This window comes from Apteryx mantelli, chromosome 19 (genome assembly GCF_036417845.1).
Source record: "Apteryx mantelli isolate bAptMan1 chromosome 19, bAptMan1.hap1, whole genome shotgun sequence".
Lineage (NCBI taxonomy): Eukaryota > Metazoa > Chordata > Aves > Apterygiformes > Apterygidae > Apteryx > Apteryx mantelli.
Window position 1 is genome coordinate 10,295,513 of NC_089996.1, and position 22,675 is coordinate 10,318,187.

The 22,675-nt window shown below is 46.2% G+C and overlaps 1 protein-coding gene across 2 annotated transcripts in view; it reads left to right on the top strand.

The window, feature by feature from the left end:
* The first annotated feature begins 1,442 nt into the window (after positions 1-1,442).
* The window catches only part of ACSF2 (acyl-CoA synthetase family member 2), a 40,713-nt gene continuing 19,480 nt past the window's right edge, over positions 1,443-22,675 (top strand). Inside the window, exons 1-10 of one of the 2 annotated variants that reach the window (XM_067308465.1) lie at positions 1,443-1,527; positions 8,814-9,009; positions 10,453-10,581; positions 11,639-11,692; positions 14,692-14,810; positions 15,511-15,673; positions 16,082-16,177; positions 17,309-17,457; positions 18,054-18,145; positions 19,313-19,389. In XM_067308465.1, the coding sequence (XP_067164566.1) occupies positions 1,445-1,527; positions 8,814-9,009; positions 10,453-10,581; positions 11,639-11,692; positions 14,692-14,810; positions 15,511-15,673; positions 16,082-16,177; positions 17,309-17,457; positions 18,054-18,145; positions 19,313-19,389 (1,158 nt within the window). In that variant the 5' untranslated portion in view covers positions 1,443-1,444. The remainder of the gene's footprint in view (positions 1,528-8,813; positions 9,010-10,452; positions 10,582-11,638; positions 11,693-14,691; positions 14,811-15,510; positions 15,674-16,081; positions 16,178-17,308; positions 17,458-18,053; positions 18,146-19,312; positions 19,390-22,675) is intronic. The other variant, XM_067308466.1, reaches the window with a different exon arrangement.

The following is a 22,675-nucleotide window of genomic DNA, read 5'->3' on the forward strand; positions in this document are numbered from 1 at the left end:
GATTTGAAGGGCTGGAGGAAGATCTGAGCCAGGGACAGATGAGGAAATCTCCCATTTCCAGATCTCCCACTGTGGACAACCAAACAAGGCAGTCAATTGCCTGACCTCCATGTTAGCTATAGTCAACGTGTGACTCACATGTCTCCTGCTCCCTTCTCAACCTGATAGGCACCATGGCCATCTTGGCAGGGGCATGTACAGTCCTGCTCCTGAGGGCAAAACTCACAGGTGCTTTGAGGAGACCTGATGCAGATCTTGTACCTGTATGGAGAATGTGCAATGTATGTGCAATGCTGCAGATGACTGGGAATGTCTGAAATCTGGACCCTTGCAACTTCTGCATCATTCTTGGTTTAATATGTAACCAGGATTCACCCCATAGGCTAATCATCTATATGTGGGAAGATCAAACTGAAACTCAGCTTTATTTTTGTTTATTAAAGGTGATTTTTTTGGATCACTTTTTTTTTTTCTCTGTGGTTATACAACACTGAGCACACTTTGATGCTGTTGCAATACAAATAAATATAACTGTGCTGTGCTTCGCTGAAATAGTGAAAGGATGACTTTTGGCCATGAATGTCATACGGCCTTACATCATGTACACAAATCCATAAACTGTCCTGTCTATTGATTTTAGTGGGACTGGCACACGTGAAAACAGTTAGTTACCCGTGCATGTCTAAAAAGACTTGGAACCTAAATGAGACAGAGAAATCAGGACATATTTGTTCACTTTGCAAGAGGAAGGATAGAGGGACATTTAACAAGAAGAAGGGAGAGGAATTGCTGGATGAAGCTGAATGAATACTACCAATCTAATTCTGATCTGATGATCCTTATTATTGGCCCTGAGTGCATGAGCAAGACACACCAGATAGGGACTGGATACACCAGTTCTGAGGCCAAAATTGATGTCCTTGTTCATTAGCTCCAGTTAGTGATTCACAGGGCTCAGGCATCAGGCAGTAAAGGTGAAGGAAAGCAGAGGCGACGGTGTTGGTTGCCTTGACACGGAGCCCATTCCATTCCTCACACCAAAGTCCATGTCACCCGGGGTGACGGGGTTCATTTGGGCCGCACGGAAAGGCCGTGGTTGGGGTGCAGCATTTGGGGTTGGGCAGAAGCAGGCTGATGGGGCGGCGTGGAAAGAAAGCGAAGCGGGGACAGGCGGTGGGGCGCAGGCGAGGTGCGCAGGGGGCCGGCAGCGGCTCTGCGCGGCCCCGCCGTGAGGGCCCCCCGCCCCCTCCCGCCGCGGCCGGGGCCGGGGCCGGGGCCGGGGCCGGGGCCGAGCCCGGGCCGGGGCGGGCCGCGGAGCGCACCGCCCCCGCCGCGCCGTATAGGGCGGTGCGGAAGCCGGCCGGGCCCCGCCGCCGCCGCCGCCGCCGCCGCCGCCGCCGCTGCACCCGCTGCCGCCGCTGCACCCGCTGCCGCCGCCGCACGCATGGCCGCCGCGGCGCGGCTCGCTGCGCTGCCCCGCCGCCGGCTGCCCCTGCTGCGCGGGCCGCGGGGAGCCCGGCCCGGCAGGTAGGGCGGGGGCTGCGGGCACGGCGGCTATAGGGCACGGGGAGCGTGGGCGCAGGGGATGGGCGGCCCTGGGGGTGGGGGTCTATAGGGAGTGGAGGCCGTATGTGATGGGACGGGGGGCTCTAGGGGAGGGGGTCTATGGGGGACAGGGGCTGTGGGAGCAGGGATGGGGGGCTATAGGGAGGGGAGGCTGTGTGTGGTGGGGTGGAAGGCCGTGGGTAACCGTGAATGGGGGGCGATAGGGGACAGAGGCTGTGGGAACAGGGGGTGGGGGGCTCCGGGGTCAGGGGTTGGGGGACTATGGGGAACAGAGGCTATGTGTGATGGGATGGAGGGCTGTGGGGACAGGAGATAGAGGGCTGTGGGGGACTGGGGATGGGGAGCTATAGGGCATATGGGTCTACAGGGCAGGTTCAGAGTGATGTGGGTGCCCAGCCATGTGGGTGCCAGGTGCAAACAGGCCAAAATCAGCTCAGGGGTGCTAGAGGCTTTGCTCTTTGCATGTGTTGCTGCCCCTTGGCTCCCATAAAATCCCTCCAAAGTGGTAGGAGACAGGCTGCATCCCTTGGTCTGACCCCTGGTCTGGTGGGGCAGGGACCAGGATTGGGGACAATTCCTGTGTAACACACAGAGGGGACGCAAACGTGTGCCCCAGGCTGAACTTTCCTTGTGTGACAGCTTCATCCCAACTGCAGTCATGTGAAGCATACTGAATAGCTTTTCCTCCTCCCTTTGCCGCTCTGACTTGTGGGCTTCTTCTGGCATTGTCACTGTCCTCGCTGTGGCCATGCAGAGGCTCCCTGGGGTGCAGCTGGCTGTCAGGTGATGCAGGTCACTGGGGTGGGAGCAGGTCTTGGGTGCTGAGGAGCCGCAGAGCTCTTGGGTTCGTTGGTTCCAGCCAGCTCTTTGCCTTGCCTTTGTTCAACGTGGCCTCTTGGGAGAAGCTGGTGGGAAAGGACAGTAATAGAAAAATGCCTAGGTTGGGATGGGAGAGGCTTTGGAGGATTAACTGGCACTCCGAGGTTGCTCCGTACAGGGAGGTATGGTTTCCAGGGAGTAACTCTGCAAAAACTGTAAGGAGCAAATCCTGTTTTTCAGATGCAACATCTAGGTGCTTATTTTCAGCTGGGGTTGAGATGAGGAGTGAGGTGGTTGGTGCCCATGTGGAGCCAAGACTGTGGGCCCAAAATCTGTTCTTATGAAACTGTATCAAGAAGCAAGATGTTAAATTCATTGTAGTTTGGACTCCAGGCCAGAACTGTAAGAAACTGAGGAGCAGAACACATAGCATTTGCATTAAAAAATCAAATGGGGGGAGGGGGAACGCTAAACTCTTGCTCTTTCTAATAACAAAAAAGTTTTTTAAATTCTGCTCTTAGCAGCAAGCAGCTTATCATTTTGGCAGGAGGAGTGCAGAAGGGAAAGGGGCATAGTGGAAAATAAAACCAAAAAGTCAGGGGAATCCAGCATCTGAAAGCTCTGTTAAAGCTCTGGGAAATCTACTATTCCTCAAACCAAAGCAAAGAAAACCAAACTAGTAATTAAAATCTGGTTAACACTTTACTACAAAGGGTTGTTTTAAAGAGTAAAAAAAAGGTAGAGATAGAGCTGAGCAGGGTTAATTTCTGCCACCCTTTTATTGCAGTTGTGTTATATGAAAGACCCAAAGCTTGTTGCTTTAGGGAGATAAGGTCCTGGTAAACTTCCCTGAACAAAGGGAACTGGTGGAGGAGTGCGTGAGCCTCTCCTAATAGGAACTTTGTAGTCAGGCTTGTTCCCAAGCCATGGCTGGGCAGGGCCTTTTACACATGTGAACTGGGGATGGCACAGGTCAGGGCCTTTTACACATGTGAAGAGGGGATGGCACAGGTCAGGTCAATGTCCTTCACAGTTGCCAAGCAGGAGCCTTCTTGTGTGCTCACTGTAGGGGCACAGAAGGTTACACCGATGCCTTGCTTCTGAGCAGCCTGGGGCACTGCCCTGTGCTCTTCTCCCTTCCCTTGTGATAATTTCTGTAGAGACAGGTGCAAAATTAAAGGTGGAAAATAAAGCTAGCTATCTTAAATCCACAACTATAAAATGGTAGCTGAGGCTATTCAGAGATAAATACACATAGCTCCTAGGATTGGTCAAGAGTGCTTGTTAAGTCTGGTGGTTTCTGCTTGTCACAATCAGGCAGGAGAGATTTCTGGGCCTTTGAGGATCCAGCTGCCTTCCTTTCACAGGAGACAAGGAGAGGATTGCTTTTTCCCCCCCAGGTCTCTGATGTTTCTCCGTTCAGTTACGCTGCTAAACTCTAAGGTGTGAAAGTTTTGCAGGAGAGGTGAGCGATGGGGTTGGCTTGTTTGCAGGCACTGCAGACTGTTTTGCTGCTGGAATGCGTTGCTAAGAGAAAGCAAATGCTCTCAGGGAGAGTTACATTTAATGGTCTACACTGATATCCAAGGGTGAGTATAGTTTTATTTGCTATCCTCTAGCTGAAGCAGGAAAATAAGAACTGTCATAAGATCAGACCAGGGGGTCACCAGTTTTGTTCCACCTCCAGCAGTACTGATACTGTAACAAAGATGACCAAACAAATTGTTTCCCAATATTATGGACCCTTTCTTTGCAGAGGTCTCTTGAAACATTCTTTCAGGTCAGGTATACTTGCTGTTGGCTAGAGGCAGGAGCGAGACAGACCGTACATTATTTTCAGCATGCTGTTACTGATAACGCATGCTTTATGTGTCTGCTTAGTTCCTTCCGTGCTAGACTCTCAAAGTGCTTCCAAGACAGTTTTGTTTTTTCCTACAACTTACATTTTTACCATGGCTAGGAAATGTGATACAGAAAGGCTGAACCGCATGCAAGCACAAGACTAGAATTCAGGGAGGTCTAGTTTGATGACAGCTGTGAATTCTGCTTCCTTAATGTATTTGAGGAAACCATGTGAGGAAGCACTTTGAGAAGAGTTAGTGCATGAGATGTCTTAGGCCCTAATTTCAAAGATGCTGATGTCCTCATTTAGAGGTGTGAATGCTTGGGACTTTTGATAGTAAGCTATGCATGTTTTTGTGCAAGGGGGGGTAACCATCAGTCCTTTCACAGAGGTGTTGGGGTGCAGCATTACAGGGCTTCTTAAAGAAATATTTCACTGTTCTTTGTTGTTCTTTCATTCCCATATTTGGGGATAGGGAGGGAGCCATTGCCATGAAGACAGGAGGAGGAACTATCATTTGGCTCTGGATTTGCATGTGCTGAGTGAGGATCAGGCCCTTACACTTTCCTGCAGGAGAGACTTTGTTTAGGACCATGTGAAGAACTCTTGTGTTGTCAAATAAAAAGCCCTCATGCATTTACTGTGAAATTCTGACTCCTCTGAGGTCAGTGAAACCCTTTGGCTCTTCAGGCCTGGAAAATATTGAGAGAGTAAGACTAGAAAGCATGAACAGTCTAGCTGCTTTGCCAAGTTGTGACTGTCAAATATCGCCCCTTTCATTGGCAGTGGTAGCCAACTCTTGAGAGGAAGAAGATTGAGTGCAGGGTGTTGGCAGAGAGCAGCAGTCTGGTTTAACTGGACAGTCTGGATTTTGATTGAATTATCTCACAATTTTTCCTCCTCTCTGCAGTGTCCTCTTGTTTTTTGCAGCCACATAGTGGGGAAATGTGTCAGACCAAATTTTTTACCCATTAGTAGCGGTTCCCCTGGGCGTGAGTCCCCAGAGAAACTGTGCAGGACATGAAATGCTTCTGTTTCCTTGCTTCTGATGCAGCAAAGCACTGAGCCTGCTCAGCTCTCGGTGACCTCAGAGAGTGGCACTCGGGGAAAGTGCTCTTGTGCAACTAGGTCAGCAGTTGCTCTCTGACTGCTCCAGCCTTTTCTTCCCTTCTCAAGCCCTGCAGTGAACTCAGCGTGGGAAGAAGCAGAGGCTTTTTTTCTCTTTCTAAGTTGGTTGATGGGGAGAAATGTGCAGTATTTAGGGACAGATTCTGCTTCCACTGAAACTGGTGGTGACTTGGCCTTTGCTTTGGAGGGGTGAGAATGTGCCACTCTCTGCTGACCATCTTTGCAAAGTTGGTGGCATTGCCAGTTTCCTCACCTGCCTTGGCGCTGAGTGCCAATGTGAGTGACTGGAACTGCTTCTTCAGAGCCACCCTACAGCCTTCTGACAGCGACTTGTCTGGTCACAATTTCAAACAGTGTAGGGCCATGTCAGTGCAAGACTGCACTGGTTTTTGTTGCTTTCCTGGGGTCATTCTTCCTTCCCTCAGGTCAGGGAGAGCTTTTTCAACCTTCATAAAAGACTTTTCTTCTGCAGAGCGTTGTTTCATCTCCTAGTTTATTTATGTGCCCTGCCCAGAAACTTTCAAACAATAAAAGATAATTCTGTTTAACGCTTGTCTGATTTTTGTCCTCTCTCCTCCTTCTCTGGCAATACTTCCAACCTCAGTGTAAATTACCCCACAGACTGATATAATAAGTGACTGCATGAATAGAATGAGTGGGAGTTGCACAGCCCTCTGCCATCTGCTGAAAAGGAGTGGGGAAAGAAGGTCTGGTCATCTGCTCAGTTCTTTGAGTAAAACTCCCTCTCAGCAGGTAAAAGCTTGTTTTATGTTTATCACAAGGAAGAACTTGGCCCTTTAGAGCAGGAAGCAACTTGATGCTAGTTTTTGTTTCTTACTGGCAGGACAACAAGTCTTTTGTGATAAATGTCACAAAGATTTTGCAGAATATTAATCCCCTAATGAATGGGAAAAAATTAAGCTCAGGCTGATCTGTTTTTTCTCCCTGGGGGCATGGATCCCCTTCTGTTATACAATGGATCTGCACACAACAAGTTGTCTTCTGAGCTAACGCACCTCAGAAATGATGCTTAACCCTGCCCTTCTTGGTCGTTTCTTAAGTCAAGAATGGAGAGTCTGAGGACGTGGAGGAAAGTGGGGAGAAAGCAGAGGCCTGCAGTCTAGCAGTGCTGGCTGGCTGCTTGAGCAGAGAAGGGATCAGGGGAGGCACAAGTGAAGAGAGAAACTGGGGAGAAGAACTGCGGCACTATGACCATTGAGAGCTGTGATCTGAGGGGAGGTTGCAGCTCTTCCACTGAGTGAGATATCTGATGGTCAGACTTCAGTGAAAGCTTTAATGATTTTAAAATGTTCTTCCCCACTTCTCTGCCCACATCCTCTCCTTGCTACCTCTCTTAACTGCGTACTTCCTCTCCAGTTTGGCCTCAGATGCAATTTCTTTGAGCTCCTTTCAAGTGCTCTTGTGGTGCCATTTCTGCCTAGGTTGTTCACCCTCCTGAAATGTCTCTCCTGCTCTCCTTCTTCCGTTGTGTCTCAATGCGTGCAGTAGGTGTAGCCTCCTACTCCACCTTGTAAGCCTGCTTTATTGGCTCTGCACTTCTCTCCCTCATCTCTCTGGTAGCTCCTCATTTTACTGTTGCTGTCTTCAGTGCTATAAACTCTTTGCGGTCTAACTTACAGAGATAGTAAAGCATGTACTGCACGCTTAGTGTTGTATGCACAGACCATTACTTTGCAAATGCATCTCAATTGCAGCTCAACTTCTTTGAACTCTCTTCTTAACAGTTTTTACTCTGCAAGATTAGAACCTCCTATTCCCTGCAGACCTACTTAGAGACAGATAAAATGACAGAACTCTGGCTTTATTTTAACTTTCTTTTTCTGTGTCCCAGTCATCTAATCTTTCCAGTACAGAGAAGCCAATCTAGGGAATTTCCCTAGAAACTGTTTTTATTGTGTACCTTCCAAGCTATTTGCACCTTCTAGCATTGCAGAAAGATCAGAAACTATTACAGTCTCACAGACTGCAAAGTCCATGATCTGTCCAAACAGCCAGAAATATTTGAGGTAGTTTTCACACCAGATGAGTGACTGCAGCGCAGGAAACATTAGGTCTTGCTGGTCCCTTGGGGCTGGTGTGGACTCCTTTACCATCAGTGAGCAGAGCTTGGATTTTGAGGGAAGTGATGGAGGCTTGGCACCCTCTGGATCCACCCGTGCTGCCAGGTAATGTGGACATGTCCAAGTGGGTCAAGTGCTGGGGCTGCTTTGGGGTTATCGAGGAAGTCTATCTGCCCCAGGGCCCTCTGGGCCATAGTAGGTGCTTTCAAAGTGCTTTTGGAGGTCTTTCTGATCTTGTCCTACTGAGGTGGCTGCCTGTGGTTCCCACTAGTGTACTTGAGTCCTGCTGAAGCTCGCTGATGTTGTCTTGGTTTGTTATCAGGCTTCCTGGCAGAGCAGTGTTTGTAGTAAAGTGTCCCTGACATGCAGAGGTAAACGAGAGCACACATGTCTGTCCCTGTGTGTGTCCTTGGTTCTTTCAGGTAGCGTCTATTCTCTCGAAATCTAGAAAAGATGATACCAGCTCTGATGTCTGTGAGCCCTGGAGGGTAGGTCCTGTCCCAAATAGGATGCATTGAGCCATCTTCCTCAGTTTAATGCAGTGTCCCATAGGAAGAGTGGTCATGCTCCATTGTAGTCATGTTTCTGTGGATACAGTTTGTAGGAGGACTTCAGCTCTGTGGTGAGTGTGGCAGATCTCAGCGACTCCTCTTCCCCTGGGTATGGTCCCTTTCTTCAGGGTGTGCCAAGAGGGAGGTGGTAACATGGTATGCTAAGGGCTGCTGGTGGGGAGTGCCAAGTCGGGTGACTCAGCACTGTTTGAAGTGCAGGCTGTTCGTTTGTGTTGGTTTTTGGTTGTACTATCTGACTGCTGAAACACTCGTTGCACTGATGCAAAGCAAGAGCTCTGCTGACTTCAGGCGGGCTGCTCTGCTTACGCCTGCTGGGAGCGAGCCCTTTGATTCCTGAGGGAAACCCCCTCCGCCTTTGTTTGGCCCGTTCAGCTTGCCATTTTACAGCGCAGTCTTAATTCTGGTTAGAGCTCAAGACAGAGGATTTCAGACTAGAACAGCTTAAGGAGAGGCTACAAGGATGACCCAGGGTTGAATTGTCAAGAATTTCAAATCACATGCATTATTCCTGGTACTATAGGCCGATTGATAATCCCTCCTGGGATTATTAGGCTGGAAGGATTGTATTGGTGGGTTATATTAAAAATATACTGTCTTGTAACCAGACTCCTGATCTGAACCTCGTGGCTTGGGTTTGGCATTTGGATCTTACATTACAGTGCAGCAAAGTCAGTGAGGTAAGGTAGGATGACATCCTAAATAAGGATTCAAAATAAAGTGGGATGGTCACCTGAGGAGTGGGTCTGGGACAGCAGAGAGAACCCTTCCGGCATCTGTCTCACAGCTTATTCTTTTCTTTTACAGTGCCCTACACACGAGGATATCCTCTACGACCCCTAGAGTGACCAACAGCTATGTCCAAGGCACCTTAGACGTCCCACTTCTCACCAAAACTGTGGGCCAGTGCCTGGATGAGACAGTCCAGCGGTTTCCCGACCGTGATGCCTTGGTGTTCTCCCGGGACGGGGTTCGGAAAACGTTTGCTCAGCTCAAAGAGGAAGTGAGTGCCAAGTTTGTCTGTCAGACAATGCATGCCAATAGGTAATAGCAGTAACAGGCATAACTGAGAAGTCCGACGTGACTTCATCAGTCAGCTGAGCAAACACTTAAGCTTGTCCTATCCGGATCTTCATCCTGGTTCTGAGCGCCTCGAGTAAACGTCTAATGAGTGTGTGCTATGCTTGTCTTCCTTATGAGTCGTGAGGTCAGAGGGAGAAGACAGAGTATATGCAACATGCTTGCTGCATATCACAGGTTGAACTCTCATACTTAATAAATCAGATAGTGGTGATAATTTTATGAGAGTGGAGTCATGATGTTTTTTCAGCTGGGGTCAGCTCTAGCTCTTGTATTAGTCAAGACTTTGACTTGAGAAAACCTGAGCATGTAAAAGTTTCTAGTTCTGGTGCAAGTGAAACTGTAAGCAAAGTCAGGGATTTGATCTCAATACACAGCGTGTGGGTATATCTGTGCGTATGTCTGTATGTGTTCGTGTACATACAAATGCATGTTTATATGCATTCTGAATGGAGGGACAAATTTGCAAAGATAACCAGATGGAAAGTTTCTATTAAATATATAATATGATCTTGAATAGGAAGAATTGGTTTGTGTTTTTTGTTTTTGTTTTTAGATTTACTAGCCTTTTGTTTAAATCCATGCAGATAGATAAAATTAGCAAAGTTCACCGTAATTTAGAAAAGTAAACTATAACTCAAAACTAAGCTGGAGAATAGCTATTCCTTGAATTCATACCTCCTGCAAGGTAGATTTCATAATGATAATTTCATAAATTCATTTGAAAACATCATGAGAAAATATAAGAACTATCCTGAATACCTCGGAATGTTTATATACGTGCACACACACCTGAAACATACTTGCCATCTTGCAAAATAAAGTAGTGATATTAATGTAGTGGCTGAATTCAAATTCATGGGGATAGGAACTCAAATACAGGCTGGTCAAAAGTCTCTTGATACTATTCCCTTCATCTGAGTTGTTTTAGAAGTAAGCAATATTTGCAGAATGGAGGCAGATCCATCTTTGTACGTGGGCCCAGCACACAAATAAAGCTTAGTCCTGTTTCAAGTTTAACGAGAAGCTAGACATTAAATAGCCTTTGACTGGGCAAGAATTAATTTGCAAATACTTGTAGATATTTGCCTATTGTGGATTCCTTCCTGCTTTTCTTTATTGTTCCAAGTTTGCTACTTTTATGCTTTCAGTCAACTTGCTGAATAGGGGCTGATCTGTCCTCTGTCGCTCAGAAGCACTGCAGCAATAAGCTGACAGACTGTGCTGTAGAGGTACATTCTGTCTGATTTCAGTTGTTAAGATTATGCTTTTCTCCCAGAAAGTATTGCTGGAAATGTATATCCCCTGATGGAGACTGTCTGTGATCTTCCTACCAAGCCCCAGGCATTTGTCTTGTATTTTACAGGTAGACCAAGCAGCAGCTGGACTTCTGGCTCTTGGCCTGAAGAAAGGAGACCGGTTAGGAATGTGGGGTCCCAATAAATACGAGTGGGCTCTCATGCAGTTTGCAACTGCTCAGGCAGGAATCATCCTGGTAAGGAACTTGCTGTGTCTGAGTGTCTGGGTCTTTAGCTGTGGCCTGGGAAAGGAGATGTAAACAAAGATATAAATGGAGATCTCAGAGAATAAAATTTGTTTGACTCTTTTTCCACCATAATGTTACTGAGGTCAGTATTTAAACAAGACCTATGTAGCCCTCTGAGTCTTTATCCTGCAGTACCTAGGAAGGCAGACTGCAGAGCTAAGATGAAGGAGCAGCAAGAAATGGATTGCTGTGAAATGTCTTTCAGCCACTGATGATAGATGGAAACATCCTAGCCTACAGGCTAGGGTCATTTTTGTGTAACATGCTGCTGTCCTAAACAGTTGTTATCAGTTATTTAGCTCCCTCCTCAATATGATCCCAATTGCTTCATGATGCAAAATGCTCTTTTAATAACCTGTTCCAAGCTGCATATTCCAGAAAGCCATTTTTCCTGTGATAGTATCACCTAGCAATTCACTGAAATGTATCTTGTTTAGACAGTGTCCTGTGGGAAGGACTGTGCTGTACCTTCCAGGATATTTTCTTCATCATTTTTCATCCCAGTGTCTGACAAGGGACAGTGACAGAGTGGATGAGCATGGCTCAATATAAACCTGATAGTTTAACTCAGCTCCTGTGGCCAAAACTGCTTCTGCTGAGAGCTGTGCTGGAGGAAGCTGGTATTTTGCTTGTTGTCCATTAGGAAACCTAGCTTGCCCTTGAGTTTTGAATGTCTTCAGTTTCATTGATTGAATGTCTGCCTGGGAAAAAGGAGGCCTGGTTTCTGTTCCCATGTTCCCACCTCTCTTGTGGCTCTCTGTCTCATGCAAATCTCTTCCCTTTTTTGCTTTTTTTTTTTTTTTTTTTTTTTTTGCAGTCTTTTGTGCAAAAATGGGAGTTAGAGAACATTTCTTGTGGTGGTGACCTTAGTTCTGCATGTCAGACAGTGAGAGGTTTTGAATACAGCTCGTCCCCGGGAGAACTTTTCACCTGGAATGTGTGTTAGGAGAGAGAGTTTTCAAGGCAGCATCAACTCTGATTAACCCTCTTGTTTCTCTCTATTTAGGTATCTGTGAATCCAGCGTATCAGGCCCGTGAGCTGGAGTTTGTGATCAGGAAGGTTTGTATGGCAGTCTGTTTATGCTACTTGATTTCTTGTGAGAACCCTTAAAAGCAGCAGTCTGCTAAAGGCAGAGGATAGTTGGGGCATGATACAGAGAGATGAACTTCTGCTTGAACACTTGGGTGCATCACAGAGGTGGGGAGAGATGGCTGGAGAGCAAGGACTGGTGGTGACCATATAACGGGAACACCACCACACAGTGACCGTGTGTGCGAAACTACAGTTAAATGGTCACTAGTTGCTGTTTCCAGTGGCTGCCACTCCACCATTTGACAGAGAGGCTTCTCCATCCTTCACATTCCTCTCTCTCTCTCCCTCTCTCTCTGCCAAACATCATTTACTGCCAATATTATGCCAATAATAATAATAATCATACATGCCGGTAATCATTTACTAGGGAAAGAGGAAAACCACAGGAGCTAAATATCTAACGCAGGGACCTTTCTACCCAAGAAGCTGCCGGTCAGGATAGCAGAGGCTATGTAGTAACACAGTATGACTGCAATCTCTTGGGGCAGCATCTATTTTAGATCAGTTCTAACTTGTCCACACCCATACCCTGACTCCAGCTGTGCTTTGTCTGTTCTGGAGCGAGAACACAAGCTGACCCCGAGGGAACCAGGTGGGGCCATCCTGCCTTCCCTGAAGTCTGGAACAGATATCACAGTCTGCGATTTTACTCTTAAAAGTGCAAAGGAGGAAGGCTCACAAAGTACCGGCCTACTGGCAGCTAGATTTCTCCTCCCCAGCTATGTCCTAGGTTTTGTTGGCCTGGTATGAGTCTTACATTTTTGTCACTGTTTGACATCTTGCTGCTGTCTGATTGTCACTGCCTCTGCTACTCTCGTATACCTGCCTGGGTTTCAGAGTTCGGTGGCAATGTGCAGAGCACCAATCAATTTGAACCATTACAGAATTTTTAGCTCCAGTAATGAGGAATTCAGGCTATTAAACATTTAACCCCAGGGTTAATTTTTAGTCAAATTAAGAGGCTAACCTGCACTTGTCTGGCTTGTTCAGCTTTAAATCAAAAGTCAATATTAAAGAGCTGGGACCACATCTGGGTCCTTCAGCACCATCCTTATTTGTGCCTTATTTGAGCTAAACAGAAGTGCAAAGTTTCTAGCAACTAAGAGATTTTTCTCTTGCGTCAGGGCCTCTGGAATTTGGTTGTTGGGCTGCAGTTTGAACTCCCATTTCATCCTTCATTTAATCCTCCTATTGCAGCCTCACCATTGTCCCTCCTGTTTTCATGCATTAAAACTGGACATGCTGTGGTGAACCGCTTTCTCTTCCTGTCATGGTGTCTCCCTGCTTCTCATACGAGGTGGAAATGTAGGCTCAGATGTCACAGAGTCAAAGTGAAGGTGGTAACATCTACCTGCGTCTAGGATAGCTGACAATGGACAGTTTTCATAATGACATTGCACTTCCTGTTTGTATTTGGAATACAAGTCTTTCCCGTCTCTGTTCATGACTTTCATTCTGTACATCACTCTTGAGACAACAGTAGTTTGCTTTTCTTCCAGTGGGACTTGGCTTTTGTTTTCATTTCCACATTTTTATGTCAGATTTTGCTCTGATTTTCTGCTCTAGTGTAAACGTAGAGTGACCCCACCAGAGCTGCTGCTTACTGATGGAGTACAAGCTAAGAACAGAATGTGCTTCAGCTTCTTTGGGAATTACACGTAGCTCACCCTCCCTGGTTCTCTAGTGTTCTCGAATTCCCTTGTACCTTTGGCACTGGGATCTCTTTTTTTCCCTCATCCCTCCCTAATTCTTTTTCTCAGATGATCATATTTGCCTATCACACAACTAAAACCCTGCAGACTTCAGGGCTTTGCCTGTTGGAACCTGTCAGCCTGGCCAGTCCCTTTTCTGCCACAGCAGCTTGCCTTCCTCCACTGTATACAGCAGTAAATACTGAATATTCATTCTTCCTCCATTTCTGCTGTTGTATTTCCAGGGCTTTGTAAAAGCAAACTGATCGTGACTTTTGTATTACAGGTCCTTTGAAGAAGGGTCTACTGCCAATCAGGTTGACACAATATAGAAAATGCCTGGCTAGAGAACCTTTTCTCATGTAGCATCTGCCTTGCAAACTCCTCTCCTCACGTAGCATCTGTTTTGCAAAGCTAGTTAAATAAGAATTGTAGTTTGAGGTGACTAACAGTGAAAAGTTACAAAGCCCCAAATAGCCCAGAACAGACATGGTCCCCTGGGTTCCTGGCATACTGTTCCAGAAAACAGAGCAAATGTTTGTCTTCCCTTCTGACAAACCCCAGAGAGTACTTAAAAATAATTTATTGTTGCAGCCTTGGACTCCTTATTTCATGGACTCTGGGAAAATAAAGAAAACATACGAGTAAATCATTTCTGTAAATAGTTAATGTGACAAGAATGCACTTTTAGAAGATGAAAGCAATTTGCAAATCTGGATCAAATTCAGCCTATCGGCTCTGCTGAAAAGTATAAAGAAATCCTTGGAAAAATTAACATGCTTTGTTTCAGTATTATGTAAATGAAAAGTTGAATGAAAAATGTTTTACTTTTCAGAATTGCAACACTTTTAAAAGAGGTGGAAAAAGCTTAGGAAATTGTACTACAGAAGGCTTGGTTTGTCATGAGAGGCAGTCTTTAGGTTATTATGCTGAGGTTCCTCAAACATTCTCATTTCAGATTAACTCAAATTAAAACTTTTTCATATTTTTTTACTGGCCTTTGTGTTAGTGGTGAGGATCTTTGAACTGCTGTGCACCATGGCTCCTGCAAGACAGGTGTTAAAAAGCTTAGCCGGGAGAGAGGTCATTGTATCAGGTGTTCACAGAAACAGGTCATGGAGAAAATTCCCCTGAAGCGTTAGTGGCTAACCCTTGGTGTGTGGGGTCACAGGGCTGCACGCATTCCTGTGTCAGCAATGACATGACTGCTAGTGCCGGAGAATCCTGAGCATCAACCCAGTGTGACTTCTGATGAATTTCTGTCTCCCTTCACAGGTTGGCTGTAAGGCACTGGTGTTTCCCACTCAATTTAAAACACAGAAATACTATGATATCCTAAAGCAGGCATGTCCTGAGCTAGAGAAATCCAGTCCGGGGGGAATAAAGAGCAAAAGGTGAGTTAGGAACATCTGGTTATCTTTTCACTGATCTCACGGCTGGGTCCTGCCTCACGTCCCCTCAGCTGCATATCTCAGGCTAGTCGATTCTAGTGAAGGAGGGACCCACACAGATACCTCTGTATGTAGGATTTTATTCCCTGACGAGGGAAGCTTGCAGTCACTTTGTGGACCTTAGACAGGGCCAAGAAGGATGCAGGTAACATCTCCTCAAACCCATGATCTACTGCAGATACTTTATCAGGCAGTGCTAATGCAGTTCCTAGAGCTCCTAGTAAATCCAGCTCCTCCTGCTACTGCAGCAGAGTGCCAGCTGAGCACCTGGAGACACCCCAAGCTGCTGCCTGATAACATCTGGGCATCACTGCTCTTTCCCTGCTTGGGATTCAGCCATCACCCCCTTCAACTAAAGGGGCCTTCATGGATGTTCAGCTCAGCTGAACATTTTGGATAAAAGCACACAATTCCCCTGCTGTAACGTGGATTCCAGATTTGGAAACAGAGGTAAGACGAATCCTTGGATGTGTGTGCCCTGTGTAAACTGTCATAATCTACTTTTTCTTGTGCTTAGGTAGTTGGGTCTCATCTGAGGAGAACAGGTTTGCTGTCCTGGAGGTTTGCCCTGACCAGTGCACAGCTATCCAGGCAAGTTCTCTGCTTGCACTGTTATTGCTGATGGTATTTTTCTTCCTACCAGGCTACCTGACTTATCCATTGTCATTATGGTGGACTCCAAGCTGCCTGGCACCTTCCACATGAGCGAGGTGATGCAGGCTGGGGACAGCAGCCATATCAAGCAGCTAAGAGCCCTGCAGCAGACCCTGTCCTGCAATGAGCCCATCAACATCCAGTTCACTTCAGTAGGTGCTCCTGCCTGCTCCGGGCCTTGGGGTTGGGTCCCTCACAGTGGGTGCAGGGTAGGACAGCAGTGCAGAGCATCCCTTTCCCTTTGCCTTCTGCCTTCTGAGACCAAATCCTGGTTCTATCCTCTTTCAGCCTTCTGGTGTAGGATGGAGAAAGTGTTTTAGGATTTCTCCCTTACTTTTTCCCTTCTTTCTGCTCAGCCCTTTGTCAAGGGCTGATGAAGATGAGAGGCTGTTATGTGGAGGGGAGGGAAAAAAAAAAAAAAAGACTAAGACTCCCAGGTCTGAAGGGAGAATTAAGCACAAGATTGCACCAAAATCTTTGCCTGGGAAATTGTGCCAAAGAACCGTGTACCTCATCCTCTGAAAGGATGGCGTTATCCCAGAATGGCCTGTGTCTTGCAGGGGACAACAGGAAGCCCTAAAGGAGCCACCCTCTCTCATAGAAACATTGTGAATAATGCCAATCTGATCGGCCTGAGACTGGGGATCTCGGAGCAGGTGGGTCTTTCGGTGAGAACCCGGGGCTGGGGTAGTCTCTCTAGCGCCTCAGTGAGACCAAATATTTGGAGAAAGCTGATGCTTGCTCAGTGGAAAGGCAGGATGTTTTGCTGCAAATGGTATGGAGGGATACTGAGTGCATTAAAGAGGAGCTGTGTGAATGTAGAGAAACAGGAACTCTCAGGAGGCTGAGGTTGGTTGGTTGGGTTTTTTTGTACCAAACAGCTCGAGCCTTGCAAGTAGCAAATTTCTCCAGATCAACACTTCCATAGCCTACAGATGGCAGGACCTCTAGTCCAAAAGTTTCTCTGTGTCTTCCATCATAATGTTTTTATTTTTACTGAAACTGAAGTGTTTTGAATAAAAAAAATAAAAACCTCATTTATGATACCTTTTTATGGGAAAAAGATTGTGGATCACTTTCCATTTTGGTGAATATTCATTTCAGACAGTTATGGGACTCTAAAGGTTAGCTTTGAATTCTATTGAATGAAGTTTTAAAATTTATTTTGCATAACTTCATTTCATGTCATGTACGCAGTCTTGTTAATCTTATCAGGATATATATGACCTAGTTGCTGAAGTTTTCTATTTTTAGTTCCTTTTAAAAATCATTAGGAGCAAATATTTTCTTTTGAAGTTTCAGAGTAGTTTATTATAACACAACTGCCTTGATCCAGAAAAAAACATGGGTTGTTTCAATCAGTCTTCAGAGCCTTTAGTGTTTTTTTTTTTTTAAAACAAAGTAATATCAATAGCATGTGTCAGGTCCTGCATGGTATATATTTCATACCTGTTGTAGCATTGCTGCTCTTCTCTTCTGGCATGTCATGAAATAATGTGGAAGTAAAATCAGACTGAAAAGTCCAACATGGAAATGAAATTGCAGAATTCCAGAATGAAATTTTGACATGAAAAATTTCCTAAGCTGGTTTTTACTAAATGCAAGAATTGCCAGCAGTAGTGTTTCCACCTAATGGGAACAAAGACGAATGTCAAATTTCCAGCAGGTTTTAAATGAAACAGGGAAACTGCTCTGTTCAGATCTGTGTGCTCCAGCTGTGAGGTGTACTAGCCATGGACTGGAAGATCTCATCTCCTCACTATTGTCTTTGTTTGGCTTGATCCCAGGACTATCGTGTTGGCCTCCCTGCACCCCTCTATCATTGTCTGGGGTCTGTAGGAGGCTGCATGGTGACGGCTCTGCATGGCTCCTCCACCATCTTCTCATCTCCAAGTTTTGAGGGAAAGGCTGCACTGGAGGCAGTGTCGAGAGAGAAGTGAGCATTTTTGTGTCTTCTTGCTGTAGAAGAATTCAACATCACGTGGTGGTGCTTTCTTACCTTGTCTCAGCTGGCAGGCCATTGCTCACATCCTCTTCCTTCCCACTATGGCAGAGGCATGTTGTCTGGGATATATTTGCAAAGGCACTTTAGGAGCCTAAGTCACTTCTCTGAGTCCTGTCTTCTCCAACTATGCTTAGGAGTTTGTTATACTTCTCTTTTCCCAAGAATAAAGGGATCCTTCTGGTCCCTGCTAAAGGTAGGGACTTGCCTGGGATGCATAGCGTCTTCTTAGTCTTCCTGTTATGGCTGGTGTCTTTTACATCTAGCCGCCTGCCCTCTTCCTCTAAATCTAGTTCTGATGCTGAAGTAGCTGCATTTCCAGGTTGCTCTCCACATGTAGCTTGTAAAACAAAGGTGCTACAGTTGTGTATGCACACACGCACGCATATATTGATGAGCAACACCTCTGTTACCCCTGCCTCTGTGCCCCTGCCTCGGTGGCACCAAGTACAGTGAGAAGCAGGGTATTAAGTCGTTACTGAACCAGGTTCTAACTCTTCAGCTTTGCCTTTTCTCTTCCCTTCTTTAAGATGCTCCTTTTTGCATGGCACTCCAACCATGTTTATAGACATGCTCTCCCAGCCAGACTTTGACTCCTACGACCTGTCATCCCTCCGGGGAGGTAAGTCTGACAACCCAAAGAGAAAATGGCAAAACCCTGAGCAATTGGATATTACTGGCTCCCCGCTGGGAGGGAGGTCAGCAGTGGGTTGTTCATTCATTAAGCTTTGTGAGCAAATCCCTCTTCCGGAGGGAAGAGTTATGTTGCATGAACTTTGTGTTTCTCTATTAATTTGATGCCACATTTCCTTTCCTTGGGGTTTTTTGATTAATTCCATATTTTTAACACTCTTCTCTGTCTTGAGGCAGTCTGGAGAAGGACCCTTCTGTTTTATTTGCTAGAGGGTGCTGGGAAGCCTGCTTTTGCTCGACTCCTATACCACCAGCAACCACCATGTGGCAGCAGGCACCTTGTGTGCTTTAGGGAATGCACACAGCCTAAAGCAGAGCTGTGCTGTGATGGGCAGCAGAGTGCCCTGACCTAAAGTGTCCTGCCTGTTTTTAAAATCATTCATATAAGTGATTGAAAACGTGTGATAAAGTGTGCTGGAGCTTTCTCTCTTATCTTGGACAGCCTCAGATATAGCTGAGCACAACAGCTGAAGCAGGGAGACCCCTTGCCCTTTTGAGGCATCAGCAGCACTGAGAAAGATGGTGCTGGAACACAAAGAAGCACCTAGACAGATTATCTGATCATCTCTGTTATGTGAGAAATGATCCTGTCTTCTCTCATTCCTCAGAAAAGCCTGTTTAGCACTCTGCTGTCTTCCTCTGTCATCCTAGGTCATATTTGAACAGGGGAAAATGTGTTCTGGCCTTTCCCTAAAGGACTGGTCTCCTCAAGGTAGAGGGAAAGCTTTTTATTTCTGTGGTGGTGATGGTCTGTGGGAGTGTTTTTGTCCTGCTAAGAGTCTGTGCCTGTTTCTGCTCTGAATCTTTCCTTTTCTGGAACTGCAGCTTGGACTGGGTTTGTGCTATAGAGTTTATTTTCCTGACGAGTGAACTCTGCCAACCCTTAATTCATACAGGCAAACTGGCCTTACTGCTGCAGTGTTTGCTTCTAGAATAACTAGGACCTGTATCCATAAAAATAGAAAGTATTTTGACAGGAACCGGTGTATCCCAAAGGTCTTGCCAGCATTTAGATCTGGGAGTGCAGAACCTCCTGAAGGAGTGCTTCTGTGGATAGATGGTCTCCAAGACAGTCATCTTTCCCTCTTTCTTCCAGGAATCATTGCAGGTTCCCCTGTTCCTCCCGAGATCATGAAGATGATTATGACGAAGATGCACATGCCAGAGCTTGTGGTGAGTCACAGTTGCTGTGACTAGAGCTACCTGTGTTGTTTGTCATGCTGAGACCCTGCATTTGTGCACTTCTGCACCACAGTGGTGCCAAACATTTCCTGAGCTGCAATGTTCAGGGATGGTGGGAACATGGGCTTGAGGCTGGGCTGAGCAGGTGAAGATGGAGTAAAGCTGGAAGGACGAAGTGGGATTGCTTGGTAGCTGGTGGGGTGTCTGGAGAGGAAGCCTTATAAGAAGGGAAGATGCTGCATTCAGTGTTGTAAGCTGAGCTTCTGCTGATGTATTTCAAAGTTTGTAAACCCTTCTGTTTCCTCATTGTACATGCTGCAAGGATGAATTATTATGGAAGAGGCATTTCTGGTCTGTATTGGTGTGGGTGGATGCACACGCTCGTTTTGCTGCGGAACTGGCAGGTTTCTTTCACCATCTTGGATTGCACGCAGATGTTAAACCTTGTGCACGTTACGCATCTGAGACCCTGAGCATGAGAACAGTAAGAGCATCACCAACCCTTGCGTTGTCATAGCTGCAGTGTGTGCCAGAGCCGGAGTGCTTGTACTCCATGGCATGTCTGTGCACCCTCAACCCTGGGCATGTCCTGCATGTGGCGGGGGGACAGGACATCAGTGAGCAGGTCCCTGGGACTCTGGGTGACACATTTTGTAGGGAGGTGCAGAAGAGCTGGAGTGTGTCACAGATGCCTGCTCATTTGATGTCTGACAAACAGATTTTACTCTTAAGGAGCGTGTGAGTGTGTGTCTGTGCGAGCGTGTGCCTGTGCATGAATGAGCAAGCCAAAAACGGCTTTTTTGTTTCGCTTTAAAGGAAATAACTTCTGCCTCAGTGCCATGCTGTTTGTGAATGCTGAGGAAGCAGACTGTTGTGATGGATAAACACATGGCGCTAGGAGTCAGATTACGCCTGTTATTGTTGGCAGATCTGGACCTTGCCAGTACCAGGAGTTTTCCAAGGATGACTGTGTGCTGTGGAATGGACTGGGGCAGTCCAGGGCATCTGTGCTGGAGCAGTCTCAGGGACAGCCAGGGGTTTTTCCTAGACATGAAGCACTTGATGCTGATTTCAAAACACCAGGGACAGCCCTGGTACCATTCCCTGGACTCAGTCAGATGACAGCCACCTATTTTTATAGTAGGCCTAAGTTTGGCCTCACAAAATATTTTCAGACATTACTACAGTGGCCAGGATTCATTAGGTGTCTCACATGTTCCTGCTTTGCAGAAGGCAAAATAACAACTCTCCTCTCCCAAGCAATCACCCTGCCTGTAGGATAAAGGAGAATAAGTCTATATTTGTACCACCACTCTCACGTTACTTCTGATCCACCAGCCATCAGACAGAGTCATGGAGACTTGTTGAATTCATCTTTGCAGCAAGAGCTTTATACAGAAGATGTACATAAGAAAATATACAATTTGATTTCTATATAGGAGACAGAGGAGTTTTCATCCTCTTAAAGGTCATTTACACTCAGTTACAGAGGAATAAATATATATATATTTATATAACTCTTTAGGATAAAAAACGCAGTTAAGTTGCAACTGTGGTATTGTAATAGCCATGACAATAAACCACAGTCATCCTGGTGTGTCCTGCTAGATCCTCTGGAGTATGGGCAGAGAGAGGAGGAGGGGTGCACAAGCAAGGCCACATGGTGCACACCTTCTCCTCTTGGACATCTATGCATCTTGGTGGACCCACATCGAGTGGGAAGGGAATCCAATCTTCAGATCGCTTCCGTTTCAGGGTTTCCCAGTACTGCTTCACTTAAAGATTTCTGGCTGACCGAGAGAGATTGCTCCCTTTTGGAACAAAAGGGCAGCTCTCTCTCAGGGCCACTGTTTCTTGGACATTGCTTCGCCTATCATCCTCAGCCCTGACCTGCAAGGATCCCCTCCGTGGGTAGGCAGAGGAGTCTCTTTGCATGGGTTGAGACTGGTTTTCCTGATCAAGCAGCTGGGGTTGAGCTGTGGGGGAATGCTCTTACCTTCCTACTTGCTTCCACTCCGTTGGAAGGGGAGAGAGAGACAAACGGGCTGATCAGGGATGCGGGTTAGGTTGCCTCTGGGAAAGATGACTGTGTTTTACCGGCATTCTCTAGGTTAGCTTGTCTTAGTATGGTCATGCATAGTTTAGTTTTAAAAAATGCCTCTTTTAAAATATATAGATGTCGAAAAAGATTGAAAAGGTGGATTCCATCCTGCAATCAGCAGAGAAGCGGGGATTCGGAGGAGGCTGGAGGTGTTTGGATATATCAGAAATGTATCCTGACATGTAGGAGAAGCTTAAGGAAGGACTCAGAAGAAGTCAGTAGTTTTCTGATGGTTGAAGTGACCGGTCACCAGGACAGGCCATACCAGGACCTGCTAGGAAAAAAGATCACATTTAACATGTTTAAGGTTTGTTGGGGGTTTTTTTACCCCCAAGGAGATAGTAGACACTTTTTTTAACTCTGGGTGAATGAATGAAGCCCAGGATTGAAAGTGAAGAGTTAGGGAGTCATTAAGAGTTCCCATTGTAAAGGAGATGGGTAAGTTCTGTCTCTGACCTCTTCTGCCATCTTGCTGTGTGACTCTTGCGTGTCTTATGCAAAGTGTTCACAATCAGTTACCTAAAGGAAGGAACCCAAGAGCTACATTTTCCAGAGCAGTGAATTGTTTTGGTGCCCAGGTTCTAAAACTCCAGAGCGGGTAGATTTCAGAAACTGCCAAACAGCCTTTCACCTAAAAGGTGGTCCCTGTACGGTGACCCAAGTCACTGGTTGTCCCTGAAATACATATCCCAATAACTGACATCTGAGAAAACTGCCTGGCTCTGAGATGCCTGAGTGAAGTTAGAGAGGCCAGAGGTACTTCATATTCCTTAGAATCGTGTCACTGCACTGGAGTGGGTTTCCATGCCTGCATTTTGGTACTCACACCTGAAGGTACTTAGCTTTGCCTTCTGTAAAATGAATAGTTTACTGTTTCATTAAAATTTGTAAACTTATTTGAGAGTGTTGCATGGAAGGTGCTATAGGAAAGCCAGGGTTTTTTTGTTGTTGTTTTTACTCTCATAATGGAGGAGTGAACTGGGATTGAGTTTAGGCAGGGACAGAAGAAAGTTAAGAAGGGCCAGGGCTGTAAATAAAATATATTTAAGTATTGTGGTTTAGAAGATTGAAGTTTTTCCATCGTTAGTGCGGAACTTTACCCGCCCTGTATGTAATGACTGGTATTTCCATTTCTAATCCATAAAACCTCTGGCACTACAAGAGAAATAACCACTT